Here is a 13,964-nt window from a genome sequence, read left to right as displayed (position 1 = left end):
AAATGCATTTTAAGAATACCTATATGGATATTTTGTTTGTTAGGTTTTATAGTTTATATGTCTTTCTTCCATCATGGAACCCAAGGCGGCATACTTGAAGTTCCATCCAAGCAGAGACCACAGCCAGACCTGCTTAGCTTCAGCAAGATGGTGGCTTAATGTGTCTCCATGGATGATAAGGCTATCGATGGCTGCTAGCCATAATGGCTCTGCATTACCTCCAGAGTCAAAGATGGGATTCACAGGTGGGGAGAGTGGTACTGAGCTCATGTCCTGCTTTTGGGCTTCCCAGAGGCATCTGGCTGGATGTTGCATGAGCTGGGCCTTTGATCTGATCCAACAAGCAGATAAATCCTAACAAAATAGTGTGGGGGTTTCCCCCCAATACTGTCTGTGCATGAATGTAACAGACTCCGGCTTGCACAACAGGACTTCACCTTCTCCTCCAGCCTGCAGTCTCCCGAGGACCCTCAAAATCTGCTCCGGAAAGTTGAGGGTGGGAATCTCTCCCCGGTCAAGCAGATATCTGAAGCAAAACTTCAATCCACTTACCAATAGCCCGATAGAGTAAAGATCGAAGGAGTTCCAGCTCCGTCGCTAATTCTGCCAGACGAAAGTGCACTGTTTGGTTATGAAGTATTGGCTGGTTGAATGCCTTACGCTGGCGAGTATAATCAACCGTCTCTTGTATCGTATTTTCCAGTGGCATCAAAACTATAGGAATTGGAGAACGAAAGAGGAAGTGAGTTTAATGAATGACTTTTCCGCAAAGGTTATGAACCCTAACCCTTTGTATTTTACCGGAGAAGTGGCCCTAATGACAAGGGTAAATATGGTCGTGTGTGTGGCCCTAGAGCCTGTGGTTAAACAATGACGGCTTCGTTCCGACTTAGTTCACACACCCATGCGCATCGTTCCATTGCTCTTCTTCACAGGTGTTTCTGTGAATGGACCACTGAAAAGCATTGTGGGCGAGATGATGAGAGGAAAAAATGAAAGTTTCACCTGTGACGACCCGTTTGCTCATGCAAATCCTCAAGCAACAAACAATAATGTTCATTCACAGAGAGCCTGATTCACCAATTTTGGGTAGATTAACTTGCGACCTCCAAACAAGTTAGTGTTTGGAAACAGCTGTAAAGGACATTATATGTCATATGTCTTGGAATGGATCACTAAGGTATTAATTTACTTACAGCACGTGTTTCCTTGAAAATAAGTCCTACTGTGCTCTATGGTGTTTACTGCCTGGAAATGGCACTTAACACCCCATGGCTCATGCTAGCAGCTCTGAGAGACCCAAGGGGATGGGGGAATCCAATGTACACCTGCGTATAGGCTTGTTCACCTGTTAACAGTTCTAAGGGAACAGTCCACCTGGGAAGAGTCCAATACTTTCTCTCAAGCAACCCTCTTAATGTGGGGAAAGTGAATCAGGATATACTGTGTCTATTTGAACATTGTTACTCCTTTCTTTTCCTCTCTCCCCACCTCTCTTTCTCTCTCACTGTCACTCCTCACACACACAGATGCACACGCAACCCAAAAAAACCTCCCTTTTTCTTTCATTGCATGAGTTACATTTCATACTCAAATAAAATGTGGTTGCACTCTGGTTTGGTTTATCTCATGGCAAGGGGCAAGGCCCATATCCAAGACTCTTATTGGCTTAAGATTCCCCCTTCTCCCCCCAAAAAGTAGAAAGTGAATAGGTCCATCACTCCATGAGAATGGCAACCGCTCCTCACACTTCAGTCTTGCAGAACGCTCCACCTTTCACACAAGAAGACGACATTTGTGAGGTGTTTTCTGACACAGAAGAGAAGCTTGTGAGGAGCTTTGCATGTGTGTTAGAGCTTCTGTGGGACTCTGGATTGCGACGAAATAGAGCTTACAGTACTTTGTTCACCAAGAATTCACCCCAGGAATCTCAGCCAAATCCTATTCCCACTGAGCCACAGCAAACACCACTTTATAAACCATCACAGTGGCAAAACTGTTTTCAAGGGTTGAGAAGGGAGAGAAATCCGCTTAATCTTCAGTGTTAGTGCTTAAGAATCCATTAGTTGCAAAGCAACTGGGAACCTTCCTTTGTTAAGACGTTTTCATGTCCCAGACGAGTTCTCAGCGTAACACTGAAGGAAAATGACTCTTAAGTGTTACTGTGCCTCTGTGAACATTTGACACTGCCTGCCATTCTCCATTCCCCCTGCTGCTTCCGCACAACAAATGTGTAGCCAAAAATAGTTATTCCCAGCATTCATGTGAAAACATATTCAGCTTCTCAAGCTGAAGTTGCTTTGTTGCTATTTTACAGCTCACTTAGCAAACTCAGGCTTCACTTTGTCCAGGATGTTGTGGCAGCGCCATGTCCCCTGGGCCCCTCCTGACATCAAACAGGCACCTTCACTCTGCTGCTCTAGGCAGTGGCTGGAGAAACTTCTGTCTCAGAAAACCTATCCAGACGTTGTACTTAAATGTCTGGCTGGTATTATATATGCTTTTAATTGGTTTGTATCTTTTTGTTATGGGACGCGGGTGGCGCTGTGGGTAAAAGCCTCAGCACCTAGGGCTTGCCGATCGAAAGGTCAGCAGTTCGAATCCCCGCGGCGGGGTGAACTCCCGTTGTTTGGTCCCAGCGCCTGCCAACCTAGCAGTTCAAAAGCACCCCCAGGTGCAAGTAGATAAATAGGGACCGCTTACTGGCGGGAAGGTAAACGGTGTTTCCGTGTGCGGCTCTGGCTCGCCAGAGCAGCGATGTCACGCTGGCCACGTGACCCGGAAGTGTCTCCGGACAGCGCTGGCCCCCGGCCTCTTGAGTGAGATGGGCGCACAACCCCAGAGTCTGTCAAGACTGGCCCGTATGGGCAGGGGTACCTTTACCTTTACCTTTTTATCTTTTTGTCATGTTAATCATAGAGTCGTAGAATTGGAAGGGACCACGAGGGTCATGGAGTCCAACACCCCTGCAACACAGGAATCTCTTGCCCAGTGCGGCACTCGAACCCATGACCATGAGATTAAGTCTCATGCTCTACTGAGGTACCTGTTCTATATATAACTGCACTTGTATACCACTTGGATAATTTGATCTTATTTTTTATCAAGTGGTTTATAAATTTTCAAAATGAATAAAATACTTAAGACCTGTGTGTCCCGATAGAATTATTATTATTATTAATTACCTGCTCTTTGCTCTCAAGATCCCAGGGTGGATTACAATGTTATAATGCAGTAGTCCTCATAGTGGTGCAGCAGTACAATTGCTGGCACATTTGCAAAGCTAAGCAGGGTCTGGTATGGTTTCAAATTGGGTGGGGGACTGTGTTTTGAGATTCCTGCATTGTTGAACTAGATAACCCTGAGGATCCCTTTTCATCTCTACAATTCTATGACTGCATGAGTATTAAAAAATGGTTTAAAACAACATAAAAAGGTCAAAATAAATAAAAAAATTGTCCAGTAGCACCTTAGAGACCAACTAAGTTTGTTCTGGTTATAAGCTTTCGTGTGCATGCACACTTCTTCAGATGGTCTCTAAGGTGCTACTGGACAATTTTTTTTTATTTTGACTGCGTCAGACCAACACGTCTACCTACCTGAAAATAAAAAGAAAGTGTGTCCTAAAAATATGCAACTCAAGTGTCAAAAGCCAGGATAAAGAGGTATGTATATTCAGCATTTGCTGGAAGCTGTATAATGAAGGTACCAGACGCACCTCTGTGGGGAGGGAGTTGCACAAGTGGTAAAAGGTAAAGGACCCCTGGACAGTTGTCCAGTCAAAGGCGACTGGGGTTGTGGTGCTCATCTTGCTTTCAGGTTGACGGAGCCGGCGTTTGTCCACAGTGGAACACTGTGACAGAAAGCAGAGCGCACGGAAACGCCGTTTACCTTCCTGCTGCAGCAGTACCTATTTATCTACTTGCACTGGTGTTCTTTCGAACTGCTAGGTTGGCAGAAGCTGGGACAGAGCAATGGGAGCTCACTCGATTGCGGGGATTCGAACCACTGACCACCTGATCAGCAAGCCCAAGTGGCTCAGTGGTTTAGACCACAGCGCCACCCATCACACACCTTTTACAAGTGTTAATCTGTATTTCATACCATAGGTTTATTTCAATTTGCAAACTGCCTTGGGTACCTTGGCAGAAAGGTGGCATACAGTATAAATAAAACAAGGGGGAATTAGCGGAGATTGGAATGCAGGCATTCCCTTGGTCTCTTCATGAAAGTCTCCTGCTTTAATTGCCATGCTGTTTTAACAGCCTGGTGTATTTCTAATTGTTTTGTATTTAAACAATGTTGTGTAATTGGTTTTCATGTTTTGCAAACCACTTGAGTGCTACCTTGACATTAAGCAGTATATATGAATCAATAAAATGGGTTGTATGCAATGCTGGGCATAGTCAAAACAGGCCCACTGAAATTAATTGGCATGGCTAAAGTAGGTCTACTAATTTCAATAGGTCTGCTCTGAGTAGAAGCTGGTTGGCAGCAAACCAACAATACTTTGTTCCCCATAAGGACTGCAGAAGCGGAATTCAATCATTAATTTGTTGCACTTATTATAAGAACATATGAAAGTGATCTCTATAATAAAATTAAGAAAATGGCATTTCCAACAGAGAGTTTTGTTTTTGTTTTTTTAATCCATCGTAACGGCATTGTGAAGCAGATGGCAGTGCTATATGGGTTATAAAAAATGCACTAAAAACCCTAGTTAAGGAAAGGAAAAAAAATGTTAATTTCTTAGTTTTGGGTGCTGAGTGAAGCAGAGGGTATGATTAAGTGCAAGAAAATTCTACACATTTTCTAGGAGGACCTTTTTATAATAAGCATGTACAGCTGAGTTCTGAAAGGCCCTCTGGAAAATTTACAACCGCTAACTTATAAGAACATAGGGAGCTGCCACTTGCTGAGTCAGAAACGGAACTTTTTGTTCCATTTGTGGACTCCTGCTTGTTGAACTTTCATTTGTGTATTTTTCTGCACATAGAATGTCAAGGATGCAGAAGGGAGGAAAAAACTGACTTTGCCAGCGCATACCAAAGTATTTGGTGTTCAGCAAAAATAAGGGCTTTCCAAATGCCCATCAAGATATGGCTGTGATCTACCACTAAAATACATTTTGTAAGTTGTTATGTAAGCGACAGGCTTTATCACTGCCCAGAGGACTTACTGCTGGCTACTCCCCACATTCGCTCCTCTTGGAATTGCAACATCTGGTATGTAAAGCCCATTCCTTCCTCCCCAATGAGGTATTTTCTGGGAACTCTGACATCTTCAAAAAAGATTTGTGCCGTGTCGGATGACCGCATGCCCATCTTGTCGATTTTCTTAGCAATGTGAACACCTAAAAATAAGGGTTTGTGGAAAAAGTGACAGGAAACAATTAGTCCCAAACGTACCGTGGTATTTTCTTTTTAAAAGGTATAACCAAGAGTCTTCCTTTTTAAACACATAAGATTTTAAAATTTAAGAACACATGCAAGTGTGTGTGTATTTAAAAAACCCCAAGATAAGGTAAATACTTCCATTTCTACCTCATCTGTAAAAGCGGTGGTGCTGTTGTTAATTAGCAAATCAGAATTCTCAAGATTTAAAAAAGGTCTTGCTTTTCATAATCCTGAAAACAGGAACAGCTTCCTAATGAGAGTAAGCTGAATTTTAAAGTGAAAAATGTCAAAACTGTCCAGGTTGCTTATTATGGTAAAACGTTAGAATCTTGATTAATAAAGGAAACAAAACATGTAAAAAAATTTACAGAGAATTAGTATGAAATTTGTTCAGTCTTTCAGAGCGTCATTCAAGTATCTAAACCCTTGAGAATGTACCCTCCATTCCCATCCAGAATATGGTTCTGAGAGCAAAACACCCGCAACAATTAACCTCAGGTCATTCCAGGATAAGTGAGCTTTTAAAAAAGAAAAGAAAGGCATTTGGAGAAAATGGGAAGGAGTGGGTTGAGAGAAGGGGAAATTTCATCTTTGTTCTCTTTGCTGGGTGGAGGTCAGAATGAAATAGATAAATGCTATTTTCTTTAAGGTCATGTGACCCGAGACAGTGAGCAAAACAAGGCTGCGGAATCATCCTGGGCTTTCTTCTCTTTTTAACCATGTGTTGGCAGGCCAGGAATAAGCAGCTGTGTGTCGGACTATATGTACAGTATCATAGGAAGCTAGCTGCCTTAGACCAAGTCAAGCCATTGGTCTGCCTAGCTCAGCATCGTTCACTCTGGCTGCCAACAGCCTCCCAGGGTTACCCCAAGGAGCTGGAGGCAGTGTACATGGTTTCCCCCTCCCTATTTAATCCCATGAGCCTCTAGGGCTCTTCCACGTAATGTTTCAATCTTGCGTGTGTAATTAAGCCCATTAGCAAAATGGAGTTCACAGTGACGCATGGAAAAACGAAAGCATGCTTGAAAACATCCTCCAGATTCCAAATTCAAATAAGTTTCTGAATCTTGGCTGCGTAGCAAAGTCCTAATTTGTTATGTTTCTAAGGCCTCTTGGTTAGAACTGCACGCACATTTGTAATTCCAAAGGAAACAAAAGTCCACAGAATGACAATCAAAGCAGCTGGATTCAGTAAGGTTCAAAAACTAAGAGAGGTATTTCACCCTGGTTAGGAACAAAACAAAGAAGAAATAATTCAGGATTACTGGCCATTTTTAAAAGAAAAAAACAAACGGGCTGCAAGTTTAGCTATGTTATGACCAGACTTAATTTTGGTGAAGTCCATAAACTCAGTTCACATAAATTTTAATTGATCTCAGTCACGGTATTATCATTCCTTCCATTTGCATGTTCAGGCAGTGGGTGCTGTTTACTTATGTAGCCCAAACATCACCACCCACACACAAGGGAAGATATTAGCAGGCTTGAGCAGGGCGGAACCCAAGATTCACAGAAGTACAAAAAATATTGAGGGTGGGGAGGAAACCCCTAAGGAGGAAGGAGAAAACTCCAAAGCCAGCCTAATGAGAAATGGGGGTGCTCAATGGCCACAGAATGCTGACAGATCATTGTGGGAGGGTGGTAGTGTTAATGGATCCCTGAACAGAGGCACTGCATGCTGCAACATTTCGTTGCAGTTCCCACCTGTCCTTCTCCAATGCAGAAGAGGGGAGGGATCAGCCCTGAAGATGCATGAGAAGTTCGTTGGTTTGTTCTTTTAACAGAAAAGGAGCAGTTAATGGAACAAAAGTCCTTTAATCATAAATGGAAATATTTTCATCTGCGATTGTGGGCAGTGCCGACAATGGAGATTCCAGTCTTATCTGGGGGGAGAACAGTAATTTTCCCATGCAGAAAACATAATGACTCTGATGCAGGAAACCCTACTATGGTCTGTTCATATCAAAATCGGCCACAACTATCTACTTATCCTTAAGTTGACCTGGAGGCCTTCACCAGTTGTCCACAAAGTCTCTGAGATCCCCCTTGCTGCCTCACAGCATCATGAGATGCTGAGCGTGGTTGTCTCTTTCTCCCATGAAAAGTACGCAGAGCTGAAGAAGTAAGTTTTAGTTCTGTGTGCTTTTCAATTGTCATTGCCAATCTCAACTCTACATATAGTGGTACGTTGGGTTAAGAACTTAATTCGTTCTGGAGGTCTGTTCTTAACCTGAAACTGTTCTTAACCTGAAGCACCACTTTAGCTAATGGGGCCTCCTGCTGCCGCCGCGCAATTTATGTTCTCATCCTGAAGCAAAGTTCTTAACCCAAGGTACTATTTCTGGGTTAGCAGAGTCTGTAACCTGAAGCGTCTGTAACCTGAGGTACCACTGTATATGTCTTTGGACATATTAAAGTGACCCCAGCTTCAACCATATTTTGTACAGAAAGGTGGTGATGGCTCTGGATTTTCATTGGTTTCGACCCCAAATTGTGTCAGGGGGAAGCAATTTCTACAAACAGCCTTTCCACCTGAAGCCCTGACCACCACCATATCCCACATCACTCCCAAGCCGCCTCCAACTCCCAGGAGCAGATTTGCAGGAAGGGAGGTGAGGGGGTTGCAGAAAGGGAAAAGGTAAGGCAGTAAAGCCTTTTTCATGAACTGTTTTAAGTTCATGGGTGGAAAGTTGGCATTCTGGCTATCAGGTTTCCAGGTCACCTAATGAAGTTAAGCAACAAAAACAGTTTACACAGCAAAGAAATCTATCTATCTATCTCCCGGTGACAGTTCTCCAAGACATACTAGATTGATAGCAGTATTGTTCAGTGTGTTTGGATGTTTCAAGCCGTGTTTTTACAAGTATTTTTTTTTAAAAGAAAATAGAAATCTGTGGGTTCCTTATCTATTCCTACAATAGGTTACAAATTACCACATCAAACACATATCTAAGAGAAAGATGGTTTTACATTTCCGCTGCTTGGGGTGAGGGAAGGGGTAGAGACTATGCATAAAATATTTACTTTCCTTTCGTTCCCATTTCTCATTTCCCACCCATCCCCCCTGCGACTTTCAAACCATGACATATCATTTAGCCTCTCTCAAATGTGATTGATTACTTTAAGAGAGTATCTCATTTCCAGGCAACACTGTTTTCATTTGAGGATGGAAGGACAGGTTAGGGAGGTCAGAACAGAAGATGTTCCTGCTCTCCAATTTTTGGTACTACTGCCATTTCCCCATATAATTTATTATATTTGCATCCTGCCTTTGTTGCATCATGGAACTGAAGGCAGCAGACTTGCAGTTCCCAGGCAGTCACCCATCCAGGCACAGGCCAGATCCAGACCTGCTTAGCTTCAGCAAGTTGGTGGCTTCATGTGCCTTCACGTGCCTTCACAGACACTCACAAAGACACCAGTTTTATTACCAGGTAGCTTCATCGGCAGACACAGAAGAGATTTGTTTCTGTGAGGTGGTCCGTCACTAGTGTTTGCCAGCAAGCACATCCAATCTGCCTGACAACCAGATGTAATCCACATTTTGCCACCATTTATAATATAGTCGTCTCCTTTTCTTACAGCCTTCGTCTTGATGCCTATTCAAAAGTAAAGAAGTTGTTAGGTGTACCTGTTCCAGAAATAAGGGGTATAAAAAATCTTTTCAGGCTGCACAGGGCTTTGTGTAACAGCACCAGCATACTGGAACTTAGCCTAGTAGCTAACTGGCAGCCAGTGCAATTCTTTCAGCAGTTGTGTAACATGATGGTTATAGTCTGCCCTAGTGAGCTGAGTTGAGCCACTGCATTCTGCACTAACTACAGCTTCTGAACCAACCTCAGAGGCAGCCCCACATGTTGCCATTTGCATTGCAATATCATGCAAAACACTAGGCCCTTTCCCCCCGCAAGAGCCCATTCTGCAAAGCTTTTTCATAACAGCATGCAATGTCCCAAATGCTGTAAGATTATGATCCACAACCCTGATGAGGAACCCTTGTCGCCACCAGCTCAGGAAGCCCACTTGCAGAAAATCCTTTCCATACCCAAGGTCCCAGTTTTGTGTAATTTCAATAGCCCTCTGCAAGCTAGTAAGTCGCATCTCCGGCAAGAGTGATCTGCTCTCCCCACTGCAGCCGCTAGACATGGAGGAAGAGGGAGGGGAAAGCAGTGGTCCCTCCCACTTTAAGTATGGCTCCACCTATCAGTGGCATGCAGCCCTTGACAGACTGCCTTGGAGAGAATGTGACAGAAAACAAGGTTACTCATCCATGCCATATAGCATAGCAACTAGCAGCTTAATCTCATGCACATCTGTGAAACTGAGAATGTAAACACAGTTTACTGGGTGATCTTGGGCCAATCACCATCTCGCAAAATTAAAGTTTCTGTGTTGTCTGTGCGGGGCAGAGGGATTGTGTGTCACCCTGAGGAACTTTGAGGAGAAGCAAGATCCAAAAACATGATGAAATGAACACCAGCTTACACATCTTATAAAAATCCTAAACTTAGTCTATTTACTTACTTGCAACATCTGAGCCTGCACCAGGTTCGCTGACTCCTAAGCAAGCCACAACATCTCCAGCTATACTTGGGGCAAGGAATTCCCTCTTCAGCTCTTCAGATCCAAATCTGCAATGTGAAATATTCAGAACATTGTTTGCTACAATTCTGAAGATTTCTGAATGCAAGTGGCATTACAATATTCCTCTCCCCCCCCCCCATTTTTTTCTTTGAACGGGAGAGCAATACTTTCATTTATGTCTTTTCAAAATACATATTCAAAAGAGACAGAAGCCATGAAAATAACTTGTATGTCTGCAGAAGGGGAGAAACAAAAAGAAACCACAGAAAAATAAGATTTACAATGTGGCTATCAAGCAAGTAAGGCAAGGGCACCAAGAGGCAGCTTCTTCTAAGGAATGAGAACCAATCCAAATGGACTGGTGGCTTGCTGGGGCAATTGACAAATGCCCTGTTTTTGCAATACCCTCCTTCTTTGCAGTCCCTGGCAAGCACCCAAAAACAAAATACTCCAAACATATTGGGACATAGGAAGCTGCCTTATACAGAAGCACCTGCTCACACAAAGGGGTTTCTTTGCCGATGACCATACTCAATGCTTCTACGTTCATGTATTAATTTACAAGGCCCTTAACAATTTGAGTCCAGGATACCGCAATGGCCAGCTAATCCCATATATCCCTGCCCAATCACTGAGTTCTTTGGGGGAGTCGCTGTTAAGAGGCCTCCCCCCCCCCCGGCACTTGGATGCACAGCTCAAATACAACAGGAGCTGTGTGTTGTGGGCTCAATTTTACACAATGCCCTTCCAGTTGGGGGACAAGAGGCTTCCCTCCTTCCTGAACCTCCAGAGTCTACTGTGGACTTCTTCTTTTTTTGCAAGCAAGCAAGCAGGCAAGCAAGCATTTTAACTAAAGTTTGATTTTATAGATTTAACTGATTTTTCTGTATTGTGTTTTTGTAAACCACTTAGAGATTTATTATAAATTGCTCAGATAAATAAGTAAAGATAATTGCATAAATGTGCAGACTTCGACACAGCCCTGCTCCTGCCCTACATGCAAACCATCCATGAGTGGAAATGATGTTTCAACTCCAGAACAAAATGTGAATGCAATTCTGTTGAATGGAGTTACAAAGAAGAGATTTATAAGGGCATCCGAACACTATTATGTTTACCACACTCACTTCTTCCACGCAGATGCCTGTGTATCCCAGGAAAATGCTTCCCAAGTTCCCCTTAAAGAGCAATCAATATGCTTTCTGGCAGATGGGAGTCTTGCTGAACTGAACAAAAACATGTCTTAAATGCCTGCACTTCATTCTGATTTAACTGGAGGGGGGGCATTTGTTCCCTTCTCTTAATATGGAGGAGGGAGGCAGGGAGACGAGATGGTACTCTTTCTTCTTTCACATCCCACAGGGGAGGAAAAAGGAGCCGTGTGGAGCGTCGTGCAACTGAATTAATTAAATCTAGAGTGAGGAAAGTTTCTAATTAGGACTGACACTTTATGACATACCATCAGTGTGTGTGGGGGGGAATTGTAGCTTCAAGTAGGAACAGCTGCAGGTGAGTTCTTTCACATTCCACATTTCATTAAACCAACCTACGCTCGCGTCTTTCTAAGCGCCACGTCAAATGACCCACTTCAAAGGAAATGGCAGGTCTTCCAGGACGAGTGCGGCACTTGGCACACACAAGTGGTGCAGCGGATCTGCACAGAAGGGCATCGAACAGCTGATAACCCAAGACTGAGCAGCAGCAATACTGAAAAGAGTCAATCTTGAGAGTCACATGCTTAGGGAGGGTTGAATATATCCATTTCTGTTTCTCTCCGTTTCTTGTTTTTCCATTCTTAAGTTTGGTTCTCCACATCAGTTTGCAATAATAATAATAATAATAATAATAATAATAATAATAATAATAATAAATGAAACAGTCCTCTTGAAAAAGTCTCCTAATAAGACACATTTCTGGAACCAATTTTTGCTCTATACGTGTTTTTGCTAAGCAAACATCCTCAATGTCACAGATTTTTTTGGTATGCTGTTGTGTACAGTATGTGAATCTTCACACATGTACGCGTTACATAGTTGAAGAAATGCATTGCAATATCTGGAGAAGTGTGAGTTTTGAAGAATGGGGGATGACTTTCTGCAGGGATTGAGTGTGTGATCAAGTTCCCTGCAGTGAACTCAGATAAGCTGCTGATTCAGCTGCATCTCCACCTGCCCCACCTGCCATCAGGTATGGGGAAAGTGGCCGTGGTTGGGGGAAACAACCTTATGGGCCAAGCTGGGACCTGTGACAGGCCAAAGCTGGCTTGTGGACTGCAGACTCTCCACTCCTGCTTTAGAAGTTTTATTCAAAAATTACTTCCTCAAACCTCAGTGTTCCCTTAAGCATGGCGGTGCCACCCTTTTGCTATGGGCTGCACTTCCGTTGCCCCTGGAGTTTGTTATTAGAAGGAAGGCTAAGCGGTCCATTTGACCTCCTGCAATTCCTTTGGAAAATAAGTATCAGGGTAAGTGGTTTAGGGTTTATTATGAAGGACTCCCAATATAATCAGAATTTCTCATGTCGCTCTTCTGCCAACAGTGCCTGCAATTTCTGCTGCAAAGATTCTTGTATTCCAGGCATGTCCAACAGGTCAATCGCGATCTACCTACCGGTCAATCGCAGGGTGTCTGTGGTCGATCATGGTCAAACTTTGGTGAAGCCTCCCCCCAAAATGCTCAACAACTCTGGTCATTCCTCCCCAATAAGCTCATCAACTCTGGTCATTCCCCACCCCAAAAAAACTCAGCAACTAACTGTGGTCAATCCAATAGGCAGATCACTGCCAGTTTATTTATAGTGGGAGTAGACCAGTCTCTTGGAAGTTGGACGTGCCTGTTGTATTCAGTTCTCAACCAATGTGTCCCTTCCCTGCCTCCTCCCATCTCTTTTCGTGCAGTATATTCTTGCAATTTTCATGAGACATTTGTGTAGCTTGTAAATGGATGTGATTAGTATCCCAGAGGCTGTCATTGCCACATGGTGTTGAAAAAACACAGCAAACGTAAGCCAAAACACTGTGGGGGGGGGGATGAAGCCATGTGTCAGCTATTTATTGATTTGTTTAAAAACCACAGGGAAGAATTAAATATAATAAAAGCCTGTTCTGGGGAATTCTTTCCACAGTCTTATTGCATCAAGCTGCCATTTTTATCCTCTGCAGTACAATAAATGGGCCAGAGTTTGGGAGGAAGCAATCGATATGTGAAATTATGGCAACCCGCATATTGCCAGGGGGTTTATACCACACGTTTAAAAGGAAAAAGAAAATGCTTGCTGGAAAGATCTCTCTGGGGGAAGCCTTCATATCGAACAAAGAATGTTCACATTTCTAACTTGTCTGGATAAATTCAAGAACAGGGGTGTTAATTCAGAAAGGAGTAGAGGTGGGAAGACAAGCAAAATGCATTTTACACCTGGACTTGACCAATTCCAAATTCAACTTTAACCACACGGTTGGATTACTGCAAAGGACTTTTTGTGGGGCCACCCTTGGGGTTGGTCCTGAGGCTACAGGTGGTGCAGAACATGGAGGCTAGGTTGCTTGTGGGGACAAATTACCACCAGCATATAACGTATTGATTGCAGGATATTCACTGGCTGCCGATTTGCTACTGGGTCAAGTCCAAGGTGTTGGTACTAAAATCTACAGCTCAGGACCAGGTGACTTGAGATACTACCTTAAACCCGATGGTCTTAAACCCTTAAACCCAAAGGAAAGCTTCTTTGGCAAGTTTCACAAATCTCAGAAGCCTGTGGTCCAGTAACTCAGAGCAGGACTTTCAGTATGACTGCCCCTGTACTGTAGAATAACGTTTCTGTCAAAATATGACAGGCACCCATTATCTCCACTTTCTGGAAGCAGCTGAAGACATTTCTCGTCCCAACAGGCTTTTCCAGCTGGGTGAATGGGTCTCTGCCACAGGTCTCTATCCTGTATTGTTTTAGTTTTATTTTAAACGTACCAGCTGGTTGTTGTTGTTTTGT

At 43.4% G+C, this 13,964-nt stretch overlaps 1 protein-coding gene across 1 annotated transcript in view; it reads right to left on the bottom strand.

Annotated features, from left to right (window-relative positions):
• Positions 1–13,964, bottom strand: part of LOC128423941 (probable acyl-CoA dehydrogenase 6) — a 54,510-nt gene that overhangs the window by 4,452 nt on the left and 36,094 nt on the right. The window contains exons 4-7 of the mRNA XM_053409575.1: positions 9,921–10,027; positions 8,828–8,995; positions 5,180–5,353; positions 553–714 (exon numbers count right to left, since the gene is read on the bottom strand). Of these exons, the coding sequence (XP_053265550.1) occupies positions 553–714; positions 5,180–5,353; positions 8,828–8,995; positions 9,921–10,027 (611 nt within the window). The remainder of the gene's footprint in view (positions 1–552; positions 715–5,179; positions 5,354–8,827; positions 8,996–9,920; positions 10,028–13,964) is intronic.

The sequence above is a fragment of the Podarcis raffonei genome, chromosome 12 (assembly GCF_027172205.1).
Source record: "Podarcis raffonei isolate rPodRaf1 chromosome 12, rPodRaf1.pri, whole genome shotgun sequence".
Classification (NCBI taxonomy): domain Eukaryota; kingdom Metazoa; phylum Chordata; class Lepidosauria; order Squamata; family Lacertidae; genus Podarcis; species Podarcis raffonei.
The sequence above is the reverse complement of the archived record's forward strand: the minus strand, read 5'-3'. Positions and strand labels throughout refer to the sequence as shown.